The sequence below is a fragment of the Oncorhynchus nerka genome, unplaced genomic scaffold (genome assembly GCF_034236695.1).
Source record: "Oncorhynchus nerka isolate Pitt River unplaced genomic scaffold, Oner_Uvic_2.0 unplaced_scaffold_1675, whole genome shotgun sequence".
Classification (NCBI taxonomy): domain Eukaryota; kingdom Metazoa; phylum Chordata; class Actinopteri; order Salmoniformes; family Salmonidae; genus Oncorhynchus; species Oncorhynchus nerka.
The window spans coordinates 1,893-17,883 of record NW_027039644.1 but is presented as its reverse complement, the minus strand read 5'-3'; the positions used below and the strand labels follow the sequence as shown (position 1 = coordinate 17,883).

Genomic DNA, 15,991 nt, shown 5'->3' with positions numbered 1-15,991 from the left:
AGTCAGCAGTCTGAGGGAGAAAGTCCATCCCTCTGTTAGTCAGCAGTCTGAGGGAGAAGGTCTATCCCTCTGTTAGTCAGTCTGAGGGAGAAGGTCTATCCCTCTGTTAGTCAGCAGTCTGAGGGAGAAGGTCTATCCCTCTGTTAGTCAGCAGTCTGAGGGAGGATGTCTATCCCTCTGTTAGTCAGCAGTCTGAGGGAGAAGGTATATCCCTCTGTTAGTCAGCAGTCTGAGGGAGAAGGTCTAACCCTCTGTTAGTCAGCAGTCTGAGGGAGAAGGTCTAACCCTCTGTTAGTCAGCAGTCTGAGGGAGAAGGTCTATCCCTCTGTTAGTCAGCAGTCTGAGGGAGAAGGTCTATCCCTCTGTTAGTCAGAAGTCTGAGGGAGAAGGTCTAACCCTCTGTTAGTCAGCAGTCTGAGGGAGAAGGTCCCTCTGTTAACAGTCTGAGGAGAAGGTCTCCCTCTGTTAGTCAGCAGTCTGAGGGAGAAGGTCTATCCCTCTGTTAGTCAGCAGTCTGAGGGAGAAGGTCTATCCCTCTGTTAGTCAGCAGTCTGAGGGAGAAGGTCTATCCCTCTGTTAGTCAGCAGTCTGAGGGAGAAGGTCTAACCCTCTGTTAGTCAGCAGTCTGAGGGAGAAGGTCTATCCCTCTGTTAGTCAGCAGTCTGAGGGAGAAGGTCTAACCCTCTGTTAGTCAGCAGTCTGAGGGAGAAGGTCTATCCCTCTGTTAGTCAGCAGTCTGAGGGAGAAGGTCCATCCCTCTGTTAGTCAGCAGTCTGAGGGAGAAGGTCTATCCCTCTGTTAGTCAGTCTGAGGGAGAAGGTCTATCCCTCTGTTAGTCAGCAGTCTGAGGGAGAAGGTCTATCCCTCTGTTAGTCAGCAGTCTGAGGGAGGATGTCTATCCCTCTGTTAGTCAGCAGTCTGAGGGAGAAGGTATATCCCTCTGTTAGTCAGCAGTCTGAGGGAGAAGGTCTAACCCTCTGTTAGTCAGCAGTCTGAGGGAGAAGGTCTAACCCTCTGTTAGTCAGCAGTCTGAGGGAGAAGGTCTATCCCTCTGTTAGTCAGCAGTCTGAGGGAGAAGGTCTATCCCTCTGTTAGTCAGAAGTCTGAGGGAGAAGGTCTAACCCTCTGTTAGTCAGCAGTCTGAGGGAGAAGGTATATCCCTCTGTTAGTCAGCAGTCTGAGGGAGAAGGTCTAACCCTCTGTTAGTCAGCAGTCTGAGGGAGAAGGTCTATCCCTCTGTTAGTCAGCAGTCTGAGGGAGAAGGTCTATCCCTCTGTTAGTCAGCAGTCTGAGGGAGAAGGTCTATCCCTCTGTTAGTCAGCAGTCTGAGGGAGAAGGTCTATCCCTCTGTTAGTCAGCAGTCTGAGGGAGAAGGTCTATCCCTCTGTTAGTCAGCAGTCTGAGGGAGAAGGTCTAACCCTCTGTTAGTCAGCAGTCTGGGGGAGAAGGTCTATCCCTCTGTTAGTCAGCAGTCTGAGGGAGAAGGTCTATCCCTCTGTTAGTCAGCAGTCTGAGGGAGAAGGTCTATCCCTCTGTTAGTCAGCAGTCTGGGGGAGAAGGTATATCCCTCTGTTAGTCAGCAGTCTGAGGGAGAAGGTCTAACCCTCTGTTAGTCAGCAGTCTGAGGGAGAAGGTCTATCCCTCTGTTAGTCAGCAGTCTGAGGGAGAAGGTCTATCCCTCTGTTAGTCAGCAGTCTGAGGGAGAAGGTCTATCCCTCTGTTAGTCAGCAGTCTGAGGGAGAAGGTCTATCCCTCTGTTAGTCAGCAGTCTGAGGGAGAAGGTCTATCCTCTGTTAGTCAGCAGTCTGAGGGAGAAGGTCTAACCCTCTGTTAGTCAGCAGTCTGGGGGAGAAGGTCTATCCCTCTGTTAGTCAGCAGTCTGAGGGAGAAGGTCTATCCCTCTGTTAGTCAGCAGTCTGAGGGAGAAGGTCTATCCCTCTGATAGTCAGCAGTCTGGGGGAGAAGGTATATCCCTCTGTTAGTCAGCAGTCTGAGGGAGAAGGTCTATCCCTCTGTTAGTCAGCAGTCTGAGGGAGAAGGTCTATCCCTCTGTTAGTCAGCAGTCTGAGGGAGAAGGTCTATCCCTCTGTTAGTCAGCAGTCTGAGGGAGAAGGTCTAACCCTCTGTTAGTCAGCAGTCTGAGGGAGAAGGTCTATCCCTCTGTTAGTCAGCAGTCTGAGGGAGAAGGTCTATCCCTCTGCTAGTCAGTCTGAGGGAGAAGGTCACTGGGGATTTTGCGGTCTGGTTCACATGGCGAGCAATATGTTGAAAAAATATTTGGTTGAAATTCTTTAAGTAATGGTAGTATTTGTAGGCCACTATGGGCTAGGAGATGGACCGTTAAACAGTGGGTTGAAAAAGGAATATAGCATTATGATAATATATTAAAACAGGATGAAAACATTACAGCACTAAATTGTAATCCTGTTCTGTAGAGGTATTGTTAGAGAGGGGTAAAGATAAACATTTCTGTTGGGGTGCCAGTTAGGTATTAACCCTGCCGATAGGAGAAGAGTTGGAGAGCGAGACTACGACTACCAGACACACACATCAGCAGAACAGACTGTTGGCCAGATAGTCAGTGGAGACTAGAGTGTAGCCTGTTGGCCAGATAGCCAGTAGAGATTAGAGTGTAGCCTGTTGGCCAGATAGCCAGTAGGGACTAGAGTGGAGCCTGTTGGCCAGATGGCCAGTAGAGTCTAGAGTGGAGCCTGTTGGCCGTGTAGCCTGTTGGCCAGATAGCCAGTAGAGACTAGAGTGGAGCCTGTTGGCCGTGTAGCCTGTTGGCCAGATGGCCAGTAGAGACTAGAGTGGAGCCTGATGGCCAGATGACCAGTGGAGACTAGTGTGTAACCTGTTGGCCAGATAGCCATTAGACTAGAGTGTAGCCTGTTGGCCAGATAACCAGTAGGGACTAGAGTGTAGCCTGTTGGCCAGATAGCCAGTAGAGACTAGAGTGTAACCTGTTGGCCGTCTAGCCTGTTGGCCAGATAGTCAGTGGAGACTAGAGTGTAGCCTGTTGGCCAGATAGCCAGTGGAGACTAGAGTGTAGCCTGATGGCCAGATGGCCAGTGGAGACTAGAGTGTAGCCTGATGGCCAGATGGCCAGTGGAGACTAGAGTGTAGCCTGTTGGCCAGATGGCCAGTGGAGACTAGAGTGTAGCCTGTTGGCCAGATGGTCAGTGGAGACTAGAGTGTAGCCTGATGGTCAGATAGCCAGTAGAGACTAGAGTGTAGCCTGATGGCCAGATAGCCAGTGGAGACTAGAGTGTAGCCTGTTGGCCAGATGGCCAGTGGAGACTAGAGTGTAGCCTGTTGGCCAGATGGCCAGTGGAGACTAGAGTTTAGCCTGATGGCCAGATGGCCAGTGGAGACTAGAGTGTAGCCTGTTGGCCAGATAGCCAGTGGAGACTAGAGTGTAGCCTGATGGCCAGATGGCCAGTAGAGATTAGAGTGTAGCCTGATGGCCAGATGGCCAGTGGAGACTAGAGTATAGCCTGTTGGTCATGTAGCCTGATGGCCAGATAGCCAGTAGAGACTAGAGTGTAACCTGTTGGCCGTCTAGCCTGTTGGCCAGATAGTCAGTGGAGACTAGAGTGTAGCCTGATGGCCAGATGGCCAGTGGAGACTAGAGTGTAGCCTGATGGCCAGATGGCCAGTGGAGACTAGAGTGTAGCCTGTTGGCCAGATGGCCAGTGGAGACTAGAGTGTAGCCTGTTGGCCAGATGGTCAGTGGAGACTAGAGTGTAGCCTGATGGTCAGATAGCCAGTAGAGACTAGAGTGTAGCCTGATGGCCAGATAGCCAGTGGAGACTAGAGTGTAGCCTGTTGGCCAGATGGCCAGTGGAGACTAGAGTGTAGCCTGTTGGCCAGATGGCCAGTGGAGACTAGAGTTTAGCCTGATGGCCAGATGGCCAGTGGAGACTAGAGTGTAGCCTGTTGGCCAGATAGCCAGTGGAGACTAGAGTGTAGCCTGATGGCCAGATGGCCAGTAGAGATTAGAGTGTAGCCTGATGGCCAGATGGCCAGTGGAGACTAGAGTATAGCCTGTTGGTCATGTAGCCTGATGGCCAGATAGCCAGTGGAGACTAGAGTGTAGCCTGTTGGTCATGTAGCCTGATGGCCAGATAGCCAGTGGAGACTAGAGTGTAGCCTGTTGGCCGTGTAGCCTGATGGCCAGATAGCCCGTGGAGACTAGAGTGTAGCCTGTTGGCCGTGTAGCCTGTTGGCCAGATGGCCAGTAGAGACTAGAGTGGAGCCTGATGGCCAGATGACCAGTGGAGACTAGAGTGTAGCCTGTTGGTCATGTAGCCTGATGGCCAGATAGCCAGTGGAGACTAGAGTGTAGCCTGTTGGCCGTGTAGCCTGATGGCCAGATAGCCCGTGGAGACTAGAGTGTAGCCTGTTGGCCGTGTAGCCTGTTGGCCAGATGGCCAGTAGAGACTAGAGTGGAGCCTGATGGCCAGATGACCAGTGGAGACTAGTGTGTAACCTGTTGGCCAGATAGCCATTAGACTAGAGTGTAGCCTGTTGGCCAGATAACCAGTAGGGACTAGAGTGTAGCCTGTTGGCCAGATAGCCAGTAGAGACTAGAGTGTAACCTGTTGGCCGTCTAGCCTGTTGGCCAGATGGCCAGTGGAGACTAGAGTGTAGCCTGATGGCCAGATGGCCAGTGGAGACTAGAGTGTAGCCTGATGGCCAGATGGCCAGTGGAGACTAGAGTGTAGCCTGTTGGCCAGATGGCCAGTGGAGACTAGAGTTTAGCCTGATGGCCAGATGGCCAGTGGAGACTAGAGTGTAGCCTGTTGGCCAGATAGCCAGTGGAGACTAGAGTGTAGCCTGATGGTCAGATAGCCAGTAGAGACTAGAGTGTAGCCTGATGGCCAGATAGCCAGTGGAGACTAGAGTGTAGCCTGTTGGCCAGATGGCCAGTGGAGACTAGAGTGTAGCCTGTTGGCCAGATGGCCAGTGGAGACTAGAGTTTAGCCTGATGGCCAGATGGCCAGTGGAGACTAGAGTGTAGCCTGTTGGCCAGATAGCCAGTGGAGACTAGAGTGTAGCCTGATGGCCAGATGGCCAGTGGAGACTAGAGTGTAGCCTGTTGGCCAGATGGCCAGTAGAGATTAGAGTGTAGCCTGATGGCCAGATGGCCAGTGGAGACTAGAGTGTAGCCTGTTGGTCATGTAGCCTGATGGCCAGATAGCCAGTGGAGACTAGAGTGTAGCCTGTTGGCCGTGTAGCCTGATCGCCAGATAGCCCGTGGAGACTAGAGTGTAGCCTGTTGGCCGTGTAGCCTGATGGCCAGATAGCCAGTGGAGACTAGAGTGTAGCCTGATGGCCAGATAGCCAGTGGAGACTAGAGTGTAGAAGGTTGGCCGTGTAGCCTGATGGCCAGATAGCCAGTGGAGACTAGAGTGTAGCCTGTTGTTCGTGTAGCCTGATGGCCAGATAGCCTGTGGAGACTAGAGTGTAGCCTGTTGTTCGTGTAACCTGTTGGCCAGATAACCAGTGGAGACTAGAGTGTAGCCTGTTGGTCGTGTAGCCTGATAGCCAGTGGAGACTAGAGTGTAGCCTGTTGGTCGTGTAGCCTTATAGCCAGTGGAGACTAGAGTGTAGCCTGTTGGTCGTGTAGCCTGATAGGCCAACAGGCTACATGTGAACACCAGTCACAGCACAGGGATAACCCAACCAATAATACCTCCTACTAGAATAATGATGAGCAACTCTGAGGAAACGTCATAGAAACAACTGACCAGAAAGATCCCAGTCATCAACCTTAGAGGACCTGCATTCCCTCCCAATTGAGGGGTGCGTGTGGCATGAAGATGGGTTTTGTAAACGAAAACAACCTGTAACTCACAATCTCAAACACATAGATCCCCTGAACGCAGCTCACTCTCCGGTTCTCAAACACATAGATCCCCTGAACGCAGCTCACTCTCCGGTTCTCAAACACAGAGATCCCCTGAACGCAGCTCACTCTCCGGTTCTCAAACACATAGATCCCCTGAACGCAGCTCACTCTCCGGTTCTCAAACACATAGATCCCCTGAACGCAGCTCACTCTCCGGTTCTCAAACACATAGATCCCCTGAACGCAGCTCACTCTCCGGATCCCAATCACCTGTTCGTCATTATCACACACTCAGTTCTTTGCATCCCGTCACTGTGAGGTATTGTTTGTTTTGATACACACTTCTATCTATACTCTGTTTTTTTCCCGTAATTTAATCCTCCTGTTTATGATAGTTTTGGCCTGTCTCACTAACGACACCTTTTGCCTATTCCTGGCCTGTACTTTAGCCTATTGGATTTCCTGATATCAACCTATTGCCTGATCTCCCGGGCGATGTTATTAGCCTTTACCCTGCCTGTACTGTTGCCTTTTTGGACCCCCTGTGTATGACCTTCTGCCTGCCCCTGGACCCAGCTACCTACCGCCTCCTGTGGTCCTTTACAAATAAACAGTTGCTGCACTTGAAACCATCTCTGTCTCCCATGACGGCCTATGAACAGTGGGTTAACTGCCTTGTTCAGGGGCAGAATGACAGATTTTTACCTTGTCAGCTCAGGGATTCGATCTTGCAACCTTTTGGTTACTAGTCCAACGCTCTAACCACTAGGCTACCTGCCACAAATAAACAGAATACCAGATAGCCAGAACAGAATACCTCACCAAAAACTACAGATGGATTCAGCGGAGCTGCAGCTACGTCTTCCCCGACAGGAGGAACGAATCGATGAACTCTGCGACCTCCTTCGACCAGTCCATTCCTGATTCACCGATATCAGGTGCCACAGCCTCCTCTCGTTCATTTTCCCCCCATATCCATGCCTAATAAATACGACGGCTCCCCAGGGAAATGTCAAGGATTTCTCATGTAGTGTAACCTGTCCATAGACCATCAGCCCGCTGACTACACCTCTGACAAAGACAGGGTGACTTCGTCATCTCCCTACTCACAGACAAAGCTCTGGATTGGGTCACAACCCTGCGGGCTGCTCAAAGATCTGATCTGTCCTCTGAATCACGTTTCCACGCTCTCTTCAAGGAGGTTTTCGACCATTCAGCTTCATGTTGTCACACCGGTGACCTGTTATGTGAGCTGCGACAGGGCCGTCGATCCACCACTGAGTATGCCCGTACCGGCAGTGGATAGAGTCAACCAGCTCTCCTTACAGTCTACCGGAGGGGTTTTAATCGTGAGTTTACAGACTGAACTGGCCCGTAGAGGAGATTTAATGGATGAGCAGGGCCGTCGATCCACCACTGAGCCCTTGAGTTCCATACCACGGCTGCCGGCAGCTCTCCGTACAGTCTACCGGAGGGGTCTACATTGGGAGTTACTGACCGAACTGGCCTGCAGAGGATATTTTTAACTGACCTGAACCAATACATCCGGATGTCCAAATCCATTGGCAACCTACTGGTGAATATTACCAAAAACCAGTTTGGTATCCTGGCTCTTCTTTCTGCTAATGGGTTGACTCAGGTTGTGGAGGGACTAGTGGACTCGTTGGGGCCGCAGGTCATTTAATTGACGAACAATTGGCACAACTGTTAAGAGTCAAACTAATCCCTGTTAATCCTCCTGTTAGGATTAATGCGATGCACGGACAACCTCTCAGATCTGGTCTTGTGACTCGCATGACCGAAAGTATCACCTTTCAGATTGGCCTCCTTCACTCTGAGGTCATTCAGTTAATGGTGTCGTCTTCGCCTAAAGAACCCCTAATCCTCGGTCACCCCTGGCTAATCCTTCACGACCCTGCCATCTCCTGGCGGTAAGGGGAACTGCGGTCATGGTCTCCCGCCTGTTTTAAGAAACTGCTTCAGTCTACCCTGTCGAGCCACCTCTATAGAAGGATCGGAGTCTGCCAGTCCAACCCACAACCCGCCTGTTATAAGAACTGCTTCAGTCTACCCTGTCGAGCCACCTCTATAGAAGGATCGGAGTCTGCCAGTCCAACCCACAACCCACATACGGTCTCACCAATGCTCCCGCAGTCTTCCAGTCCTTCATGAATGAAGTTTTCCAGGACATGACCAACCAGATCCACATCGTGTACATTGATGATATCTTGATCTACTCTCACTCCCTTGCAGAGCACGTACAGCATGTGCAACAGGTCCTCAAACGACTACAAGACCACCATCTTTATGTCAAGGCTGAGAAGAGCTCCTTTCACGTTACTACGGTAACCTTCCTAGGTTTTATGTTGACACCAGGCGGGGTCAACATGGACGAAGACAAAGTCATGGCCGTGCTTAACTGGCCCAAACCTACCACCGTAAAGGAACTACAACATATCCTAGGATTTTCCGACTACTACCGCCGGTTCATTCGAAACTGCAGCAGCACAACCAGCTCCTCTCTCAGCTCTCACCAGTCAAAAACCTGTACCCTCCAATGGACCGACACTGACCTTACTGCATTTGAGACCTTGAACTGCCTCTTCACCTCTGCACCCATCCTTAGGCAGCCAGACCCTTCCTTTTGTTCTGGAGGTTGATGCATCTAAGGTTGGCGTAGAAACGGTTCTCTCTCAGTGGGTAGGGACACCTCCAAAATTACACCCATGTGGCTTCTTTTCCAAGAAACCGTCACCCGCTGAGAGGAACTATGATGTCGGGAACTGAGAGCTCCTCGCCATTAAGCTATCGAAGAGTGGCGCCACTGGTTAGAGGGAGCTCATCACCCATTCCTGGTCCTTACCGACCACCACAATTTGGAGTACTTAAGAAGTGCTAAGCGGCTCAACCCCAAACAGGCTCGCTGGGCACTCCCGATTCAACTTCACCTATCTGCCTGGCAAGAAAAATGTGAAGGCTGATTCCTTATCCTGTCTATTTGGCTCCCCTTCCTCTAACCCAGCTCCCGAGCCCATCCTGCCTCTGTCTTGTGTCGTGGGACCCATACAAATCTAAAAAAAGAAATCCAATCTGTCGTCCAAGAGGCCCTACGCCACGACCCAGCACCTCCCAACACCCCTGCAGGCAAGACCTACGTCCCGCATCCATCAGACGCCAACTAATGTAGTGGTGCCATAGCTCCCTGAGTTCTGGCTATCCCGGGATCACCCAGACCACAGGGCTACTGACACGCAAGTTCTGGTGGTCATCCCTAACAGCAGGCATCTAAGATTACGTTATTTCCTGTCCCGTCTGTGCATGAGCCCACGCCAACTACCTACCGGTAAACTCAAGCCTCTACCGACACCACACAGACCATGGTCCCACATCGGGATTTCCTCCCTGATCTGGATTTCCTCACTGATCTGCCAGACTCTTTGGGATTCACTACTATTTTAGTTGTAGTGGACCCGTTCTCCAAGATGTGCCGAATCATCCCCCTTCCGCAGCTACCTAATGCCATGGAAATGGCCGAGTGCATGTTCCAACAGGTGTTTCGTCTGTATGTGATCCCGGAAGATATCGTTTCGGGTCCCGGACCCCAGTTCGCCTCCAGGGTGTGGCGAGGCTTCTGCGACCGACTGGGGGTCTCCATCTGCCTGTCATCCGGATACCATCCCCAAACCAACGGGCAGATGGAACGTCTGAATCAGGAAATAGGGAAGTATCTTCGCCAACACTGCACCAACCAACCACACGAGTGGAGTTGCTATACAGCCTGGTTGGAATACACACAGAACTCCCTGGTGCATTCCTCACTCCATCTCACTCCACCTCCCCCCGTGTTCCCATGGGAGACAGAGCCCAGAACTGTGCCTGCCATGGATGAGTGGTTTCGACGGAGTGAGCAGGTTTGGGAGACCACACATCGGTACCTACATCAAGCTTCCCTCTCTCAGAAACGGTTTCTGATCGGCGTCACCGACCTACTCCACTCTTCCACCCTGGGTAATGTGTGTGGCTCTCTACCTGGCACATCTGGCTTTGTGATCCCTGCAAAAAGTTCAGTCCCCGGTTCATTGGTCCTTTCAAAATAACACACCGCATCAATCCTGTCACCTACCGTCTCCAGTTGCCCCGCCATTACTGGATCTCCTCACCCTTCCACAGCCCTCTCCATCCTCCAGTGGCGCACCTCGGCGCACCCCCTCCGTTTGACAACGGCGATGCACCGACTTATTCCATCCAAGCCCTCCTTGACTCCAAGTGCCTGGGTGGTCGCATCCACTACCTGGTGGATTGGGAGGGGTACGGACCCGAAGAACGGTCCTGGGTCCCCGCCTGGGACATCCTCGACCCAGCCATGATCCTGGCTTTCCACCGTAACCGTCCTGACCACCCAGCTCCACGTCCCCAGTGGGTCGGCCCCCTGCTCAGCTTCCTAGGCCATCAAGAGCTGCCCGTGGAGGGTAGGGGGGTTACTGTAATGTCTGCTTCCAACTGACAATCTCAAACATGTAGATCCCCTGAACGCAGCTCACTTTCCAGATCCCAATCACCTGAATTCTGATCACCTGTTCGCACACCTGCCTTTCATTATCACACACAATTTAGTTCAGTTCTTTGCACCCCATCATTGTGAGGTATTGTTTGTTTTGTGACACTTCTAGTCGGAGCTCTGCTTTTCTGTACTTTAGCCTATCGGAGTTTCTGTTATCAACCTATTGCATGTTCTCCTGGACTACGTTACCAGCCTTTTCCCTGCCTGTACTGTTGTCCTTTTGGACCCCTGTGTATGACCTTCTGCCTGTCCCTGGACCCAGCTACCTGCCTCCTCCTGTGTATGACCTTCTGCCTGTCCCTGGACCCAGCTACCTGCCTCCTCCTGTGTATGACCTTCTGCCTGCCCCTGGACCCAGCTACCTGCCTCCTCCTATGTATGACCTTCTGCCTGCCCCTGGACCCAGCTACCTGCCTCCTCCTGTGTATGACCTTCTGCCTGCCCCTGGACCCACTTACCTGCCTCCTCCTGTGTATGACCTTCTGCCTGCCCCTGGACCCAGCTACCTGCCTCCTCCTGTGTATGACCTTCTGCCTGCCCCTGGACCCAGCTACCTGCCTCCTCCTGTGTATGACCTTCTGCCTGCCCCTGGACCCAGCTACCTGCCTCCTCCTGTGTATGACCTTCTGCCTGCCCCTGGACCCAGCTACCTGCCTCCTCCTGTGTATGACCTTCTGCCTGCCCCTGGACCCAGCTACCTACCTCCTCCTGTGTATGACCTTCTGCCTGCCCCTGGTCCCAGCTACCTGCCTCCTCCTGTGTATGACCTTCTGCCTGCCCCTGGACCCAGCTACCTACCTCCTCCTGTGTATGACCTTCTGCCTGCCCCTGGACCCAGCTACCTGCCTCCTCCTGTGTATGACCTTCTGCCTGCCCCTGGACCCAGCTACCTGCCTCCTCCTGTGGTCCTTTACCTATAAACACCTGCTGTGCCCTGCGCTTCAAACCAGCTCGATGTCTCCCATCGTGTTCATTACACAACTAAGGCCTTAAAATGTCCAAAAGACTTCTTGACCAAATATCAATGGTCCCACACAAAATAAACAAAATAAACAAATAAACAAAATAAACAATTAAAACAAAATAAACAAATAAACCAAATAAACACAGTTCAAACTATAATAAACAAACTCAGTCAATCCAATCTGTCAACAGATGTCCAGCGGAGAAAACAGACCCTGAGAACAGCGGATACCAACGGAGATGAGTAGTCCAACAATAGGAATTAGTAGATGTGACTTGTAGCCTGTAGACTGACCTTTAACTCACAAAGCTTTGGCTGTTTTCACTTTCTTAATCACGTCTAGACTGGGTAGTATAGGACTAGGATAGTATAGGAATAGAGTAGTATAGGACTAGGGTAGTATAGGACTAGGGTAGTATAGGACTAGGGTAGTATAGGACTAGGGTAGTATAGGACTAGGGTAGTATAGGACTAGGGTAGTATAGGACTAGAGTAGTATAGGATTAGAGTAGTATAGGATTAGGGTAGTATAGGACTAGGGTAGTATAGGACTAGGGTAGTATAGGACTAGGGTAGTAGAGGACTAGGGTAGTATAGGACTAGGGTAGTATAGGACTAGGGTAATGGGGTTGTTAGACTGGGTAGTATAAGACTAGGGTAGTATAGGACTAGAGTAGTATAGGATTAGAGTAGTATAGGATTAGGGTAGTATAGGACTAGGGTAGTATAGGACTAGGGTAGTATAGGACTAGGGTAGTATAGGACTAGGGTAGTAGAGGACTAGGGTAGTATAGGACTAGGGTAGTATAGGACTAGGGTAATGGGGTTGTTAGACTGGGTAGTATAAGACTAGGGTAGTATAGGACTAGGGTAGTATAAGACTAGGGTAGTATAGGACTAGGGTAGTATAGGACTAGGGTAATGGGGTTGTTAGACTGGGTAGTATAAGACTAGGATAGTAGAGGACTAGGGTAGTAGAGGACTAGGGTAGTAGAGGACTAGGGTAGTATAGGACTAGGGTAGTATAGGACTAGGGTAGTAGAGGACTAGGGTAGTATAGGACTAGGGTAGTATAGGACTAGGGTAGTATAAGACTAGGGTAGTATAGGACTAGGGTAGTATAAGACTAGGGTAGTATAGGACTAGGGTAGTATAAGACTAGGTAGTAGGGTAGACTAGACTAGGTAGTATAGGACTAGGGGTAGTATAAGACTAGGTAGTATAGGACTAGGGTAGTAGGAGAGGCTAGGGTAGTAGTATAGGACTAGGGTAATGGGGTTGTTAGACTGGGTAGTATAAGACTAGGGTAGTATAGGAATAGAGTAGTATAGGACTAGGGTAGTATAGGACTAGGGTAGTATAGGACTAGGGTAGTATAGGACTAGGGTAGTATGGGACTAGGGTAGTATAGGATTAGGGTAGTATAGGACTAGGGTAGTATAGGACTAGGGTAGTATAGGACTAGGGTAGTATAGGACTAGGGTATATAGGTAGTATAATTAGGGTTAGGGGGTAGTATAATAAGACTAGGTAGTATAGGACTAGGGTACTAGGGTAGTATAGGACTAGGGTAGTATAGGTTAGACTGGGTAGTATAAGACTAGGGTAGTATAGGACTAGGGTAGTATAGGATTAGGGGTAGTATAGGACTAGGGTAGTATAGGACTAGGGTAGTATAGGGACTAGGTAGTATAGGACTAGGGTAGTATAGGACTAGGTAGTAGTAGTAGTATGGGACTAGGGTAGTATAGGATTAGGGTAGTATAGGACTAGGGTAGTATAGGACTAGGGTAGTATAGGACTAGGGTAGTATAGGACTAGGGTAGTGGGGTTGTTAGACTGGGTAGTATAAGACTAGGGTAGTATAATACTAGGGTAGTATAGGACTAGAGTAGTATAGGATTAGAGTAGTATAGGATTAGGGTAGTATAGGATTAGGGTAGTATAGGATTAGGGTAGTATAGGACTAGGGTAGTATAGGACTAGGGTAGTATGGGACTAGGGTAGTATAGGATTAGGGTAGTATAGGACTAGGGTAGTATAGGACTAGGGTAGTATAGGACTAGGGTAGTGGGGTTGTTAGACTGGGTAGTATAAGACTAGGGTAGTATAATACTAGGGTAGTGGGGTTGTTAGAATGGGTAGTATAAGACTAGGGTAGTAGAGGACTAGGGTAGGAGAGGCCTAGGGTAGTATAGGACTAGGGTAATGGGGTTGTTAGACTGGGTAGTATAAGACTAGGGTAGTATAGGACTAGGGTAGTATAGGACTAGAGTAGTATAGGACTAGGGTAGTATAGGACTAGGGTAGTATAGGACTAGGGTGGTATAGGACTAGGGTAGTATAGGATTAGGATAGGAGAGGACTAGGGTAGTGGGTTGTTAGACTGGGTAGTATAGGACTAGGGTAGTATAGGACTAGGGTAGTAGAGGACTAAGGTAGTATAGGACTAGGGTAGTATAGGATTAGGGTAGTGGGGTTGTTAGACTGGGTAGTATAGGACTAGCGTAGTATAGGACTAGGGTAGTAGAGGACTAGGGTAGTATAGGACTAGCGTAGTAGAGGACTAGGGTAGTGGGGTTGTTAGACTGGGTAGTATAAGACTAGGGTAATGGGGTTGTTAGACTGGGTAGTATAAGACTAGGGTAGTAGAGGACTAGGGTAGTAGAGGACTAAGGTAGTATAGGACTAGCGTAGTAGAGGACTAGGGTAGTATAGGACTAGCGTAGTAGAGGACTAAGGTAGTAGAGGACTAGGGTAGTATAGGACTAGGGTAATGGGGTTGTTAGACTGGGTAGTATAAGACTAGGGTAGTATAGGACTAGAGTAGTATAGGATTAGAGTAGTATAGGATTAGGGTAGTATAGGACTAGGGTAGTATAGGACTAGGGTAGTATAGGACTAGGGTAGTATAGGACTAGGGTAGTAGAGGACTAGGGTAGTATAGGACTAGGGTAGTATAGGACTAGGGTAATGGGGTTGTTAGACTGGGTAGTATAAGACTAGGGTAGTATAGGACTAGGGTAGTATAAGACTAGGGTAGTATAGGACTAGGGTAGTATAGGACTAGGGTAATGGGGTTGTTAGACTGGGTAGTATAAGACTAGGATAGTAGAGGACTAGGGTAGTAGAGGACTAGGGTAGAATAGGACTAGGGTAGTATAGGACTAGGGTAGTATAGGACTAGGGTAGTAGAGGACTAGGGTAGTATAGGACTAGGGTAGTATAGGACTAGGGTAGTATAGGACTAGGGTAGTGGGGTTGTTAGACTGGGTAGTATAAGACTAGGGTAGTATAGGACTAGGGTAGTATAGGACTAGGGTAGTATAGACTAGGGTATAGGACTAGGGTAGGACTAGGGTAGTATAGGACTAGGGTAGGTAGGACTAGTAGTAGACTAGGGTAGTATAGGGACTGGGTAGTATAGGACTAGGTAGTGGGGTTGTTAGACTAGGGTAGTATAAGGACTAGGGTAGTATAGACTAGGGTAGTAGTAGGACTAGGTAGTAGTAGGGTAGGACTAGGGTAGTAGAGGACTAGGTAGTATAGGACTAGGTAGACTGGGTATGGGACTAGGGTAGGACTAGGGTAGTAGAGGACTAGGGGTTGTTAGACTGGGTAGTATAGGACTAGGGTAGTATAGGACTAGGGTAGTATAGGACTAGGGTAGTAGAGGACTAGGGTAGTATAGGACTAGGGTAGTGGGGTTGTTAGACTGGGTAGTATAAGACTAGGGTAATGGGGTTGTTAGACTGGGTAGTATAAGACTAGGGTAGTAGAGGACTAGGGTAGTAGAGGACTAAGGTAGTATAGGACTAGCGTAGTAGAGGACTAGGGTAGTATAGGACTAGGGTAGTAGAGGACTAGGGTAGTATAGGACTAGCGTAGTATAGGACTAGGGTAGTAGAGGACTAGGGTAGTATAGGACTAGGGTAATGGGGTTGTTAGACTGGGTAGTATAAGACTAGGTTGTATAGGACTAGGGTAGTATAGGACTAGGGTAGTATAGGACTAGGACTAGGGTAGTAGAGGACTAGGGTAGTAGAGGACTAGGGTAGTATAGGACTAGGGTAGTATAGGACTAGGGTAATGGGGTTGTTAGACTGGGTAGTATAAGACTAGGGTAGTATAGGACTAGGGTAGTATAAGACTAGGGTAGTATAGGACTAGGGTAGTATAGGACTAGGGTAATGGGGTTGTTAGACTGGGTAGTATAAGACTAGGATAGTAGAGGACTAGGGTAGTAGAGGACTAGGGTAGAATAGGACTAGGGTAGTATAGGACTAGGGTAGTATAGGACTAGGGTAGTAGAGGACTAGGGTAGTATAGGGACTAGGACTAGTAGTATAGGACTAGGGTAATAGGACTAGGGGTAGTTAGGACTGGGTAGTATAAGACTAGGGTAGTATAGGACTAGGGTAGTATAAGACTAGGGTAGTATAGGACTAGGGTAGTAGGATAGACTAGGGTAAGACTAGGGTAGTATAGGACTAGGGTAGTATAAGACTAGGGTAGTATAGGACTAGGGTATTATAAGACTAGGGTAGTAGAGGACTAGGGTAGGAGAGGCCTAGGGTAGTATAGGACTAGGGTAATGGGGTTGTTAGACTGG

General features: G+C 49.7%; 1 protein-coding gene across 1 annotated transcript in view; it reads left to right on the top strand.

The window, feature by feature from the left end:
- Positions 1 to 8,514, top strand: part of LOC115127644 (microtubule cross-linking factor 1-like) — a 52,158-nt gene extending 43,644 nt beyond the window's left edge. Inside the window, exon 13 of the mRNA XM_065015122.1 lies at positions 8,017 to 8,514. Coding sequence (XP_064871194.1) covers positions 8,017 to 8,514 — 498 coding nt within the window. The remainder of the gene's footprint in view (positions 1 to 8,016) is intronic.
- Positions 8,515 to 15,991: the final 7,477 nt, after the last annotated feature.